Source organism: Haematobia irritans, chromosome 2, assembly GCF_050003625.1.
Source record: "Haematobia irritans isolate KBUSLIRL chromosome 2, ASM5000362v1, whole genome shotgun sequence".
Lineage (NCBI taxonomy): Eukaryota > Metazoa > Arthropoda > Insecta > Diptera > Muscidae > Haematobia > Haematobia irritans.
The window spans coordinates 75,875,874-75,891,451 of record NC_134398.1 but is presented as its reverse complement, the minus strand read 5'-3'; the positions used below and the strand labels follow the sequence as shown (position 1 = coordinate 75,891,451).

General features: G+C 36.0%; 1 protein-coding gene across 3 annotated transcripts in view; it reads left to right on the top strand.

The window, feature by feature from the left end:
- Positions 1–15,578, top strand: part of LOC142225536 (uncharacterized) — a 455,965-nt gene that overhangs the window by 81,465 nt on the left and 358,922 nt on the right. For 2 of the 3 annotated variants that reach the window (XM_075295327.1, XM_075295325.1), the window contains exon 2: positions 621–720. The exons of the other annotated variant lie outside the window; for it this stretch is intronic. In XM_075295327.1, coding sequence (XP_075151442.1) covers positions 621–720 — 100 coding nt within the window. The remainder of the gene's footprint in view (positions 1–620; positions 721–15,578) is intronic. 3 annotated transcript variants of the gene reach the window in all.

Sequence of the window (15,578 nt, the reverse complement as noted above, 5' to 3'; positions counted from 1 at the left end):
CAAAGTTAATATACCCCCATCCTATGGTGGAGGGTATAAAAACATTCTTTCCTCTGTTGGTTAAGTTACTGATGCAGTTTAGTTTACGTATTGTTTTAAACTGAAATCAATTCAATAATAACACTGAAAATGTACATTTGATGAGAGGTGACTTTTGATGTATTTTCATTTTCGAATTCAACAGATGAAAATACATAAGAAAAGTCACCTCTCATCACATGTACATGAAAAAATTATTTTGTTTTCATCATACACACCTTTAGCAAATTATTCTAGCTTCCAGAAACTTTTTATCATATACACTTTATGAAAAATCTCATGCATTTGAAGCAAAACTCACGGAGATGACGAATTTAAAATTGTACGTTCCTAAAAATTTTAATAAATATAGTGTTGACATTACTAAAATCACTACATTGCGTACTGTATTTTTCAATCTTAAATATACAAATACAATGAAATAAAGCTTTAACAGTTTGGTGTACGGACAATTGTTTGAGGCAGTGTAGCTTCCGATTGATCATCTTTAATATTACATACAATTGCATAATCTCAAATGATAAGTAAAATAATAGCAAAAAGCAAACAAAAAGTTGAAAAATTATTTTCTTTAATTACAGTTATTATATAAATTATATTACCAAAGCAATGCAACTTCACGATCCACGATACCGACCACTACAAAACGAACGCTGCTCTACAGAGTCGATAGGATTGCAGGTAAGTTTACCTAACATGGACTGGTTTACATAGCATGGTATTGAAAGAAACAATTCTTTGTAGAGAAAATTGATATTAGTTCTCTGGCGAAAGCGCACAATTGTTGTTGTTTTTTATTTCAGCTTAAAACCATGCATTGACTAAACTACAAGTGTAGCTTAACCCAACCATCTTGCAGTCTATAGGGCTTTGCCCAAATAAATTTGACAAACATTCTTTTCCTCTGTTGGTTAAGCTACACTTGTAGCATGGTACTGAAAGAAACAATTCTTTGTAGAGAAAATTGATATTAGTTCTCTGGCGAAAGCGCACAATTGTTGTTGTTTTTGATTTCAACTTAAAACCATGCATTGACTAAACTACAAGTGTAGCTTAACCCAACCATCTTGCAGTCTATAGGGCTTTGCCCAAATAAATTTGGCAAACATTCTTTTCCTCTGTTGGTTAAGCTACACTTGTAGTTTAGTCAATGCATAGTTTTAAGCTGAAATGAAAAACAACAACAATGCTTAAAAAAAGAAACCAACAATAACAAAACAAAACGAATGGTTATTCCAAAATATGTAGCGGAAGTGCCTTAATTTGAACATAACAGTATATATCTAAAAAAGTCGAGCTGATAGAAAACAATTCAATTTTGTTCCCTTGTGTTATACTTAAGTTTTACTTTAAATACATTCACATTTTAAATAATTAATAATAACAATTAATTAATAAAAACATAAATGTTGTCAATATTGAAAGACTCCCATGTCCAATCAGTGATTTTAACATGAAAAATGCCGCAGCACCTCTATGAACTAAAAAGTACCTTTTACTAATACCACAATAAAATGCAAAACAATTTTATGTAGTTTTTCATTCAGTCAATTCTTTTCTTCGAGCTCCGTTGGAAAAAAGGATGGTTTGGCACTTTTGTCAAATTATATATATATATATATATATATATATATATATATATATATATATATATATATATATATATATATATATATATATATATATATATATATATATATATATATATATATATATATATATATATATATATATATATATATATATATATATACATTGTTACGAATTTGATAATTATAGATATAAGTTTATTTAAATTAGTTTCCGTTAATTGAAAACTTCAAATTGTAACGATAACATTTCGCTATCACTTGTTGGAATCATCTATTCATTTTCTAGTATTTTCCTGAATTTCTTTTATGTTCTTTTGTTTGCTTACCGAAATGTTAGTTCTTACTCTCTCATAGAATAGCAACCCCTTTGCTTTGTTATTCTGCATTCTCATTTCATTTCATCTCATTGTCTATTGTCATTGTTGTTGTAGTAATGCGAGCATATATCTATGAGAGTGTGTATGTGTTTGGCAGCCACCAGATGAACAGCTTAATGGTCGTAGATCCTTCTTGCATTGTCTAAGAATGTTCTGGCGTTGCCAGAATATTGTAGTGTTACCAGAATGTTCTCGTATTGCCACACTGTCATATATAAAAGCGCTCGCATGCTGCTAACGAGTCAGTCTTAATTAAAGCGTCAAACGAATAACTTCAGTGTGAACGAATTGTAAAGTGTGAAGTCATAGTAAATAAATTGTAGATTGTCGTTATTTAAAAGAACTGTGTTTTAATTGTCGGGTAATTAAAAACGCCTAAATATAAAAACGTAACAATTGGTGTCAGAAGTGGGATAACGAAAAAAAAAATCTACAATGAAGTTTAATGAGCTGCGAGTGGAAGACTTAAAAAAGGAATTGAGCAACCTGGAGCTGCCGACAACAGGCAATAAGGCCCAGCTTCAAAAGCGTCTACTGGAAGAGTTTGAACGGCGTAATATGGACATTGCGACGCATGAGTTTGATTATAAGGAAGACATTGATGAATCAATACTCGTCAATACCAGCAGTGTAGAAACTCCGTCTGTGGCTTCGAGTGTTGTAGATTACACATCAATGCTCAGTGTTTTGAGTAAAATGATGGAGGAAAACTCTAGAAAAATCATGGATGAGAATTCTAGAAAATTGGAAGAAAATTCGACGAAAATTCAAAAAAGATGGACGAAAATTCTAGAATTCTCAATGAAAAACTTCAAGAAATTTCTGAAAGCATGGAGAAACGTGTGGACCATATAGAAGGTCAAATTATAGAATTGGATAAGAAAGTTCTTTCCGTAGATGAGAAAATTGTGGTTCACGATGAGAAACTTCTACACCTGGAGAAAAAAATGGCTGACCTGGAAATTAAAGGTTCTCCGTGCGCGTAATCGACGGCCCAAAAATCAAAACTCCTGTTTTTGATGGCTCATCTTCATTTGATGTTTTCAAATTCCAATTTGAGACGGTGGCATCCAGAAACATGTGGAATGACAACGACAGAGCAATTGAACTTCTGTTGGCATTGAAGGGTAATGCTGCCGATGTAATACAAAGTATCCCAACTTCTTCCAGAAATAACTATAACGAAGTAATAGCTGCACTTCAACGTAAGTACGGTGGAGAACATAAGCAAGATCTCTTCAGAATGGAATTAAAAGGAAGAGTCCAGAAGTCAAATGAGACTCTACAAGACTTTGCAACAGAAGTTGAGCGGCTAGTGCTTTTGGCATACCCTGGAGAGAATCATCCTCTTATAGATCGTATCAAGATTGAGACTTTTGTGAATGGCATTCGAGACCCTGAGATAAAATGTGCAACATATGCCGCACAAAAAGCTACATTCACAGAAACAGTAACATTTGCACTTGTACAAGAGACTGCGAGATTGCTGGCACGGCCTCAAATTCACAAAGTACGCAGAGTAGAGACCGAGTGTGAAGAATCGAAATCGGTCATTGAACTGGTAAAAGAGGCTCTAAAGCAGATAATGCAGGAAATGAAGCAGCAGGCAAATAAATCTAGAATAAAATGCTATAACTGTGATAAGGCTGGACATCTTTCCCGGGAATGTAAAGCGTGGCGTAAAACGTCGGGGTCAATCTCGCCATCCCCATTAAACAATAATCAGAAGAAGGCGACCACAAAGCCAAGAGACTCAAATTCAAATTTTGCGGATAATAGAAATGGTGGCAAACAAGTTATTGATCAAGCCTTGACACGACGGCATTGCAATGTAGAAAGCAGACGCTACTCGAAGGCTGAACCAAATGAGACAGTTGTAAATGTCAGGCAGTTACACATCGAATCTGGCACAGACTGGTTAACAGAGCAACGTAAAGATCCCATTCTGAGAAAAATTATTTCCGCTAAACAAGAAAATAAGAAACCCAGCAAGAAAGACATCGCAGCCGAAAGTCCACTTATGAAAGCATACTGGGCTCAATGGGATAGTTTAGTTCTAGTCAATGGATCCCTGCAACGTAAATGGGAAAGCGAAGATGGCAAGAGCAGCCGAAATTTGATCATCGTTCCAGATTCCAAAATAAGAGACGTTTTGGCAGAGTTCCATAATTGTCCCAGTGGAGGTCATCTGGGAATAACCAAAACCGCCGATAAAGTGAAGCAACGATTCTACTGGGTTGGATGCCAGAAATCAATTGCTGAATGGGTAGCCAATTGCGAGAAGTGCATGAAGGCGAAAGGTCCAACAAGGAAAAGTCGAGGTCCTATGCAAGAATATTGACCGGGAGCCCCGTTTGAAAGAATAGCAATGGACGTGGCAGGCCCTTTCCCAGTAAGTGATTCTGGAAACCGTTATGTCCTTGTGGTCATGAATTACTTCAGCAAATGGCCGGAGGTGTATGCAATTCCAAACCAAGAGGCAAAAACGATTGTGGATGTGGTCAGCAAAAACTGGATATGTCGCTACGGTGTGAAATTTTGAATCGGCCATATTCAAAGAGATGTGTGAATCCCTTGGTATCAAGAAAACGAGGACTACGCCATTACATCCACAATCCGATGGCATGGTAGAAAGGTTTAATCGCACTGTGGAGGAACATCTTCGAAAAGTAGTGGACAACGGCCAGAGGGACTGGGACGATCATATACCAAAGTTTTTGCTGTCGTATAGATCTGCCATTCATGATTCCACCTCTCGAACACCGGCCAATGTTCTATTCGGAACTGAGTTGAAGTTGCCTGGAGATCTGATATTCGGCGCTAAACCTAATGAGCTCGCCATGGAAGAAAACAGAAACGACAACCCAAACACTTTCGGTGAAGTTCATGAATCAGTGCGCAACAAAATAAAAATGGTCAGCAACAGAATGAAGGCGAGATACGATCGTGCTGTAAATACTGAGGGCTTCCAAGAAGAAGAATTGGTTCTGCTATTTAACCCGCAACGAAAGAAAGGATTGTGTCCTAAACTGCAAACACAGTGGGAAGGCCCATACAAAGTCATCAAGAAGATCAATGATGTGGTATACCGGATTCAGAAGGACGACAGCCCTAGATCAAAGATGAAAGTTGTACATCTGGAACGATTGGCTCCTTACGGAACAGGTTCTGTGCCTGTTCGGGACGAACAGGCTTAAGCGGGAGGCAGTGTTACGAATTTGATAATTATAGATATAAGTTTATTTAAATTAGTTTCCGTTAATTTAAAACTTCAAATTGTAACGATAAAATTTCGCTATCACTTCTTCGCTATCAACGGGATAATTTGATAATCCGATTAATAAAAAAGATCCCTTTATATCAGCCAGGTCTATAAAAACCCAACTGCAGCTCGATATTTCTACAAGATCGATTTAAAAAGAGCTATTGAGTTTGGCTTAAAATCGTACAGAAGTGCAAAAAACCCTCATATTTCTAATAAAAATAGACAAGCCCGGATCGAATTTGCAAAGGGGCATCTTAACTGGAGTAAAGCCCAATGGAATGCTGTCCTTTTCTCTGATGAATCGAAGTTCAATCTGAAAAGTTCGGATGGATTCAGGCTAGTACGTACACGTAAAAAAATAATTCTTTCCTCCCAAACGAAATTGTAGACAAACAAAGTTCGTTTCTTATTTGCTTTTCGCTGTAAGGAAGTGTATTTGGAAGAAAAGTATATACTTTTTGTGATAAACATTTATTCTTTTCCAGGATGTAACAACAATTTCATATAGACTAACTAAAAAAAAATTTTTTTCTTGCTAATTGCATTTTCCCTCACATCTTTCTCACATCCACGAGTTTTTTTAGTTCTTAACACCTTTTCCTGTAATACCAACAATGTAGAAGAAATTATACGAATTTATAAATTTTTAAAATTTTTTTACCTTTCGCCTGGACGGAGAATCGAACCGTGGACCATGCACTTTGTAAGCCAACACACTAACCACTGAGCTATGTACCTGTTATGTTCATCAATAGATAATTATCCATATAAGTTATATTTATATAGCATAGCTTGCGGCGCCCACGAACCGAGTAAACAAAGTTTATTTAACAGAAACAAACATTTAGTTTGGCACCGTGGAGCAGTGGTTGCTACGTCTGACTCTCATGCCAAGGGTCGTGGGTTCGATCCCTGCTTCGACCAAAGTTTTTTTTTTTGTTGTACATAACATCTACATATGTTCGGAAGATTCCGAAAAAAAATGTTCAACATTACATTGTACTATATTAAATTTTGAACTGTAAAATGTGTTTTATTAAAGACCAAAAGTCAGAAAAGAACAGTGTTTGATATAAACGAAATGGACTCTGTTGTTGTTTCAAAAATAAATTTTTTTATTGAAAAAATAAAAACTTTGTAACAAACGAATTTTTTGGTGATAAAAGTTTAAAATTTTCGAAGCAATTCAAAAAACTCTAACAACAGAAAAACGTTGTCAGTACACGTTTTCCAAACGTTTTTTTTCTTTGCGTGTAGACCTAAAGGTGAACGCCTTAATCCTCGATATACTAAAGCTACAGTTAAACATGGAGGAGGAAGCGTTTTGGTTTGGGGGTGCTTCTCGGGGCATGGGATCGGTCCAATACATAAAATAAGTGGTATAATGGACCGTTTCGTCTACAAAGACATTTAGCAAAATATAATGTTGCCACACGCAGAGGAAGAAATGCCACTCAAATGGAGATATCAACATGATAACGATCCAAAACATACAGCAAAGTGTGTAAAGGAATGGTTGGAGCATAACAATGTTAATGTTTTGAAGTGGCCTGCTCAATCACCAGATCTGAATCCCATAGAAAATATGTGGGATATAGTAAATCATAAGATTAATCGCGATAACTGCAGAAATACAGACGAACTTTTCCGGCAAGTGGAAATAGCATGGAGTGCCATATCCGGGGATATTGTATCGAACCTAATCGGATCCATGCCACGCAGATGCGAAGAAGTTTTAAAAAATAAGGGCTACGCAACAAAATATTAGTATTAAACGTATTTTTATACCCTTTACCACTACTGTGGTACAGGGTATAATAAGTTTGTGCATTTGTATGTAACGCCAAGAAATAGTGGTTATAGACCCATATTTTAGTATACCGATGGGCTTAGAATTAAATTCTGAGTCGATTTAGCGATGTCCGTCTGTCTGTCCGTCAGTCTGTCTGTATATGTAATTTTGTGCACAAAGTACAGCTCGCAATTTAAGTCCGATCGTCCTCAAATTTGGCATAGGGCCGTTTCAAGGGACATAGACAATCGCTATTGGTTTTGGAAAAAATCGGTTCAGATTTAAATATAGCTGCCATATATATTTATCCCCGATTTGGTCATAGTTAGCATGTTTATCAACCGATTTTCTTGAAATACCGTACATCCAAATATTTTATGCATCTCGAAAATCATGCAAAATATCAGCCAAATCGGTTCAGATTTAGATATAGCTCCTATATATATCTTTCGTCCGATTTAGACTCATATGACCACAGAGGCCAAAGTTCACTACCGATCTTCGTGAAATTTTGCACAAAGAGTAGAATTGATATTCTACCAATGCTTGGTAAATTTGATTGAAATCGGTTCAAATTTAGATATAGCTCCCATATATATCTTTCGTCCGATTTGAACTTATATGGCCACAAAAGCCAGAGTTTTGCCGTGATTTGCTTCAAATTTTGCACAAGGGGTACGTTTAATAGTATCTTTAAGTGTGTCAAATTTTGTTAAAATCGGTTCAGATTTAGATATAGCTCACATATATATCTTTCGCCCGATTTGGACTTATACGGTCTCAAAAGCCAGAGTTTTGCCCTGACTTACTTCAAATTTTGCACAAGCGGTACTTTTAACGATACTATTGTATGTGCTAAATATGGTCAAAATCGATTCAGATTTAGATATAGCTCCCTTATATATCTTTCGTCCGATTTGAACTTATATGGCCTCAAAATCCAGGGTTTTGCCGTGATTTGCTTCAAATTTCGCACAAGGAGTACGTTTAGTAGTATTGGTAATTGTGCCAAATTTGGTTGAAATCGATTGGTTGAAATCGTTTAGATATGGCTCCCATATATATCTTCCGTCCGATTTAAATTTTAATTCCAGAGATTTTGTAGCAGTAAAAAATTGTCTCCATTATATAGCTTCCAATAAATGTGAAGTAGTTGAGATGGTAACACAAATTTTGGCCTACATAGGGGGTGAAGGGTATAATACAATAAAAAATTGTCTCCTTTATATAGCTTCCAATAAATGCGAAGTAGTTGAGATGGTAACACAAATTTTGGCCTACATAGGGGGTGAAGGGTATAATACAGTCGGCCCCGCCTGACTTTAGACTTTACTTTATACATACATTGGTTATATCATAAATGATGTGCATTTGTTTTGTCGCATAGAAAAATTTTTCTGATGACTAAATATTAATTTACTAGTTTTTATACCCTGCTCCACACTGTGGAACAGGGTATTATAAGTTAGTGCATATGTTTGTAACACCCAGAAGGCGACGAGATAGACACATGGTGTCTTTGGCAATAATGCTCAGGGTGGGTCCCTGAGTCGATATAACCGTGCGTCCGTCCGTCCGTCTGTCTGTGAACACATTTTTGTGATCAAAGTCTAGCTCGCAATTTAAGTCCAATCGCCTACAAATTTGGCACAAGTTCCTGTTTTGGGTCAGAATAGAACCTTATTGATTTTGGAAGAAATCGGTTCAGATTTAGATATAGCTCCCATATATATCTTTCACCCGATATGCACTAATATGGACCCAGCAGCCAGAGTTTTATACCGATTTGCTTGAAATTTTTTACAAACATAACACTTAGTCGTATAGTCAAGTGTGCAAAATTTGATTGAAATCGGTTCAGATTTAGATATAGCTCCCATATATATCTTTCGCCCGATATGGACTTATATGGTCCCAGAAGCCAGCTTTTTGGCTGAATTTGGTTGAAATTTTGCACTAGGAGTACAGTTAGTAGTATAGTCAAGTGTGCAAAATTTGATTGAAATCGGTTCAGATTTAGATATAGCTCCCATATATATCTTTCGCCCGATATGGACTAATATGGTCCTAAAAGCCAGAGTTTTGGCCCAATATGGTTCAAATTTTGCACAGGGAGTAGATTTAGCATTGTAACTATGCATGCCAAATTTGGTGAAATCGATTCAGATTTAGATATAGCTCCCATATATATCATTCGCCCGATATGCACTTATATGGACCCAGAAGCCAGAGTTTTATCCCCATTAGCTTGAAATTTTGCACAAGGAGTACAATTGGTAGTATAGTCATGTGTGCCAAATTTGATTGAAATCGGTTCAGATTTAGATATAGCTTCCATATATATTTTTCGCCCGATATGGACTTATATGACCCCAGAAGCCAGAGTTTTGGCCCACTTTGGTTGAAATTTTGCACTAGGAGTACAATTAGTAATATAGTCTTGTCTGCCAAATTTGATTGAAATCGGTTCAGATTTAGATATAGCTCCCATATATATGTTTTTCTGATTTCGACAAAAACGGTCAAAATACCAACATTTTCCTTGTTAAATCGCCACTGCTTAGTCGAAAAGTTGTAAAAATGACTCTAATTTTCCTAAACTTCTAATACCAAAAGCCAGAGTTTTGCCGTGATTTGCTTCAAATTTTGCACAAGGGGTACGTTTAATAGTATCTTTAAGTGTGTCAAATTTTGTTAAAATCGGTTCAGATTTAGATATAGCTCACATATATATCTTTCGCCCGATTTGGACTTATACGGTCTCAAAAGCCAGAGTTTTGCCCTGACTTACTTCAAATTTTGCACAAGCGGTACTTTTAACGATACTATTGTATGTGCTAAATATGGTCAAAATCGATTCAGATTTAGATATAGCTCCCTTATATATCTTTCGTCCGATTTGAACTTATATGGCCTCAAAATCCAGGGTTTTGCCGTGATTTGCTTCAAATTTCGCACAAGGAGTACGTTTAGTAGTATTGGTAATTGTGCCAAATTTGGTTGAAATCGATTGGTTGAAATCGTTTAGATATGGCTCCCATATATATCTTCCGTCCGATTTAAATTTTAATTCCAGAGATTTTGTAGCAGTAAAAAATTGTCTCCATTATATAGCTTCCAATAAATGTGAAGTAGTTGAGATGGTAACACAAATTTTGGCCTACATAGGGGGTGAAGGGTATAATACAATAAAAAATTGTCTCCTTTATATAGCTTCCAATAAATGCGAAGTAGTTGAGATGGTAACACAAATTTTGGCCTACATAGGGGGTGAAGGGTATAATACAGTCGGCCCCGCCTGACTTTAGACTTTACTTTATACATACATTGGTTATATCATAAATGATGTGCATTTGTTTTGTCGCATAGAAAAATTTTTCTGATGACTAAATATTAATTTACTAGTTTTTATACCCTGCTCCACACTGTGGAACAGGGTATTATAAGTTAGTGCATATGTTTGTAACACCCAGAAGGCGACGAGATAGACACATGGTGTCTTTGGCAATAATGCTCAGGGTGGGTCCCTGAGTCGATATAACCGTGCGTCCGTCCGTCCGTCTGTCTGTGAACACATTTTTGTGATCAAAGTCTAGCTCGCAATTTAAGTCCAATCGCCTACAAATTTGGCACAAGTTCCTGTTTTGGGTCAGAATAGAACCTTATTGATTTTGGAAGAAATCGGTTCAGATTTAGATATAGCTCCCATATATATCTTTCACCCGATATGCACTAATATGGACCCAGCAGCCAGAGTTTTATACCGATTTGCTTGAAATTTTTTACAAACATAACACTTAGTCGTATAGTCAAGTGTGCAAAATTTGATTGAAATCGGTTCAGATTTAGATATAGCTCCCATATATATCTTTCGCCCGATATGGACTTATATGGTCCCAGAAGCCAGCTTTTTGGCTGAATTTGGTTGAAATTTTGCACTAGGAGTACAGTTAGTAGTATAGTCAAGTGTGCAAAATTTGATTGAAATCGGTTCAGATTTAGATATAGCTCCCATATATATCTTTCGCCCGATATGGACTAATATGGTCCTAAAAGCCAGAGTTTTGGCACAATATGGTTCAAATTTTGCACAGGGAGTAGATTTAGCATTGTAACTATGCATGCCAAATTTGGTGAAATCGATTCAGATTTAGATATAGCTCCCATATATATCATTCGCCCGATATGCACTTATATGGACCCAGAAGCCAGAGTTTTATCCCCATTAGCTTGAAATTTTGCACAAGGAGTACAATTGGTAGTATAGTCATGTGTGCCAAATTTGATTGAAATCGGTTTAGATTTAGATATAGCTTCCATATATATTTTTCGCCCGATATGGACTTATATGACCCCAGAAGCCAGAGTTTTGGCCCACTTTGGTTGAAATTTTGCACTAGGAGTACAATTAGTAATATAGTCTTGTCTGCCAAATTTGATTGAAATCGGTTCAGATTTAGATATAGCTCCCATATATATGTTTTTCTGATTTCGACAAAAACGGTCAAAATACCAACATTTTCCTTGTTAAATCGCCACTGCTTAGTCGAAAAGTTGTAAAAATGACTCTAATTTTCCTAAACTTCTAATACATATATATAGAGCGATAAATCATAAATAAACTTTTGCGAAGTTTCCTTAAAATTGCTTCAGATTTAAATGTTTTCCATATTTATACCCTTCACCACTACTGTGGTACAGGGTATAATAAGTTTGTGCATTTGTATGTAACGCCAAGAAGGAGTAATCATAGACCAACCTTTTAGTATACGGATCGGCTTAGAATTAAATTCTGAGACGATTTAGCGATGTCCGTCTGTCTGTCTGTCCGTCTGTCTGTCCGTCTGTCTGTCTGTCTGTCTGTTGATGTATTTTTGTGTGCAAAGTACAGCTCGCAGTTTTAGTCCGATTGTCCTAAAATTTGGTATAGGGTCCTCTTTCGGCTCATAATTGGCGTGTATATCAACCGATCTTCCTCAAATTCCGTACATCCGATTATTTTATGGGTCTCGAAAAACTTGAATAATATCAGCCAAATCGGTTCAGATTTAGATATAGCTCCCATATATAGCTTTCGCCCGATTGACACTCATATGACCACAGAGGCCAATTTTTAACTCCGATTTAGTTGACATTTTGCACAGACAGTAGAATTAGCATTGTTACTATGCTTGCCAAATTTGGTTGAAATCGGCTCAGATTTGGATATATCTCCCATATATAGCTTCCGCCCGATTTACACTCATATGACCACAGAGGCAAATTTTTAACTCCGATTTAGTTGAAATTTTGCACAGGGAGTAGAATTAGCATTATAACTACGCGTGCCAAATTTGGGTGAAATCGGTTCAGATTTGGATATATCTCCCATATATAGCTTTCGCCCGATTTACACTCATATGACCACAGAGGCCAATTTTTTGCTCCGATTTAGTTGAAATTTTGCACAGGGAGTAGAATTAGCATTGTAGCTATGCGTGCCAAATTTGGTTGAAATCGGATCAGATTTAGATATATCTCCCATATATAGCTTTCGCCCGATTTACACTCATATGACCAAGAGGCCAATTTTTAACTCCGATTTAGTTGAAATTTTGCACAGAGAGTAGAACTAGCATGGTTGCTATGCGTGCCAAATTTGGTTGAAATCGGTTCAGATTTAGATATAGCTCCTATATATATGTTTTTCTGATTTCGACAAAAATGGTCAAAATACCAACAATTTCCTTGTAAAATCGCCACTGCTTAGTCGAAAAGTTGTAAAAATGACTCTAATTTTCCTAAACTTCTAATACATATATATCGAGCGATAAATTATAAATAAACTTTTGCAAAGTTTCCTTAAAACGGCTTCAGATTTAAATTCCCATATTTTTTTTACTAACATTGTGTTCCACCCTAGTGCATTAGCCGACTTAAATTTTAAGTCTATAGATTTTGTAGAAGTCTATCTAATTCGGTCCAGATCGAGTGATATTTAAATGTATGTATTTGGGACAAACCTTTATATATAGCCCCCAACACATTTGACGGATGTGATATGGTATCGAAAATTTAGATCTACAAAGTGGTGCAGGGTATAATATAGTCGGCCCCGCCCGACTTTAGAATTTCCTTACTGGTTTTTTACTAAAATTGTGTTCCACCCTAACGCATTAGCCAACTTAAATTTTGAGTCTATAGATTTTGTAAAAGTCTATGAAATTCTGTCCAAATCGAGTGATATTTAAATGTAGCCCCAACACATTTGACGGATATGATATGGTATCGAAAATTTAGATCTACAAAGTGGTGCAGGGAATATATATATATATATATATATATATATATATATATATATATATATATATATATATATATATATATATATATATATATATATATATATATATATATATATATATATATATATATATATATATATATATATATATATATATATATATATATATATATATATATATATATATATATATATATATATATATATATATATATATATAACTAATAAACTTATCTAATAAACTTACAACTATACAATTGAAGTTGTTCCGTTATTCGACAATCCGATTACTCAGCCTTGCAGTGTGTCTCAAGGTTAGGCAACTTAAGACACACTCGTCGCCTTATGCAACTGTGTTGCTGTTGTTGTTGATATTTCATACAGCTGCATTGCTATTTTGGCTGCCCGTGTTAACTCCTCCTTCGCTTAAATGAAGAGCGTCCTCAGGCTTCCTAAGACCATCTATTACGGCTTCCACATCATGCTGTCGTCTAACCTTCTGGCATCTTTGGTAGAGTTTGAAGACAGTGTAACAAATTACTAAGAACGCCATTATGATCATTCCAGATACTACATTCCAATTCACCAATCGCTTCTCCATATCATCAACGTATCGTAGGTTTTCTGCATCTAGTTTTTGTAGATACGATAAGCTCAATATCTCCTGATGGCCAGTAATGTTAAGTAGTGTTGCCACAGTCGATGCCGGGGACTTCTTGACATAATTCTTTAGGTTCCGGTATACGGAACCATTAATGTTCACTTCATCCTCGAACGTAATGAGGAACGTTCCATTTACTGATTGATGGTAACTACTCTGTCGTTAATGATAATGACGCCGTCATCAACAATCGTTAATGATTCTAAGTGGCTGGGGCGAGTAGTGCAGTGTGCGATGTCCCCCCAATGGAGTTGTTGGGCGCATGTTGTTGTTTTGTAATTTTCTGCAGAATGTTGCTGTAAGGGCGGCACTGCAACCTGTGATAGGCATCACCTGACCACCGCAATCGGCCACGTCGTTACCTCCGACAAAGTCGAGAATATTATCATTATGTTGAACTGGGTATAAAACTATCTTCTTACAGGCTAACTTAACTTTTGGAAATTTTATTATGAAATATAAAAAATGATTACTTAATAAAACTTTGATCTGAGCTACCTCCATAAGGTCAGCAATTGTAATGTTTATAGAATGCTCATTGATAATGTTTTCCAAATCATTCGAATCTAGGATTGCGGGGTTAATAATTCCGATTTTTGTGAGTGTTATCGATAACATTAATGTTTCAAGTTCGGAGATAATAATTCTATCTCTTGAGAGCAGGGATTCGTACAGATACTCGGTATTTATTTGTTCTATCTTCGCATATTTTACCAGTTTGTTTATCAGATCTGTTAATTCATTTATTCTTTTCTGTGTCTTGGTATTAATAGCTATCTGTTTATGCTCCGACTCAATGAGCTCTTTCTGTGTAAATCTTATATTCTGGAAGTCGTCGTAATCTGGAGTTCCGGCTACTACTTTTAACATAGTGCCTAACATATTAATGCTCTTAGCGTGTCTATGATGAATGTCAATTGTCGCTATAAGTGTTCTCATATGTCGTATGTCTGATTCCAATATTTGCCTCATGTGTGACCTAGGAAAATGACTTCTCATTTCCTCTGTCTCCTCTATGATAGCCGAATACATAGTCAGATTTGATGAATGCTGTAAATACCCAAAGTCTTCCCAAATAATGGCATCTCCGTCCACAACCGGTATGTAGTTTGAATTGGTATAGTATAGAATAAAACAGATTTCATTTTAATTATCTTAAATTGTCCTTATGAACCACCCTCCCTTTTATTAGGACTGTGGTCCCCAGGTCTGCTTCTACCAATTCTTCCGTGTACAAATCTGTAAGTTTATTTCCTAACCTCCTATTCGATTTCACAAGGACTTTGTCTCCCAACTGAAAAATTCTGTTTCGTCTTGTCCTGTTTAACCTTTCTAACTGAACATTCTGAGCATTCCGAATTCTTTCCCTAACTTCAGTGGTGAATTCGGTCATCAGTGGGTGAATTATATCAATAGGTCGCTTGTTTATGACGGAGTGAACTGTCCTGTTGTATTCTATAGTCGCAAGAAATATCAACTCTACTGTGTCTTCGACATTCCTTTCGATTTTCAAACTCTCTACCTGTCCATTTGAGCAACTATGAAGGGGAGGGGTATTAGCAACTTGTA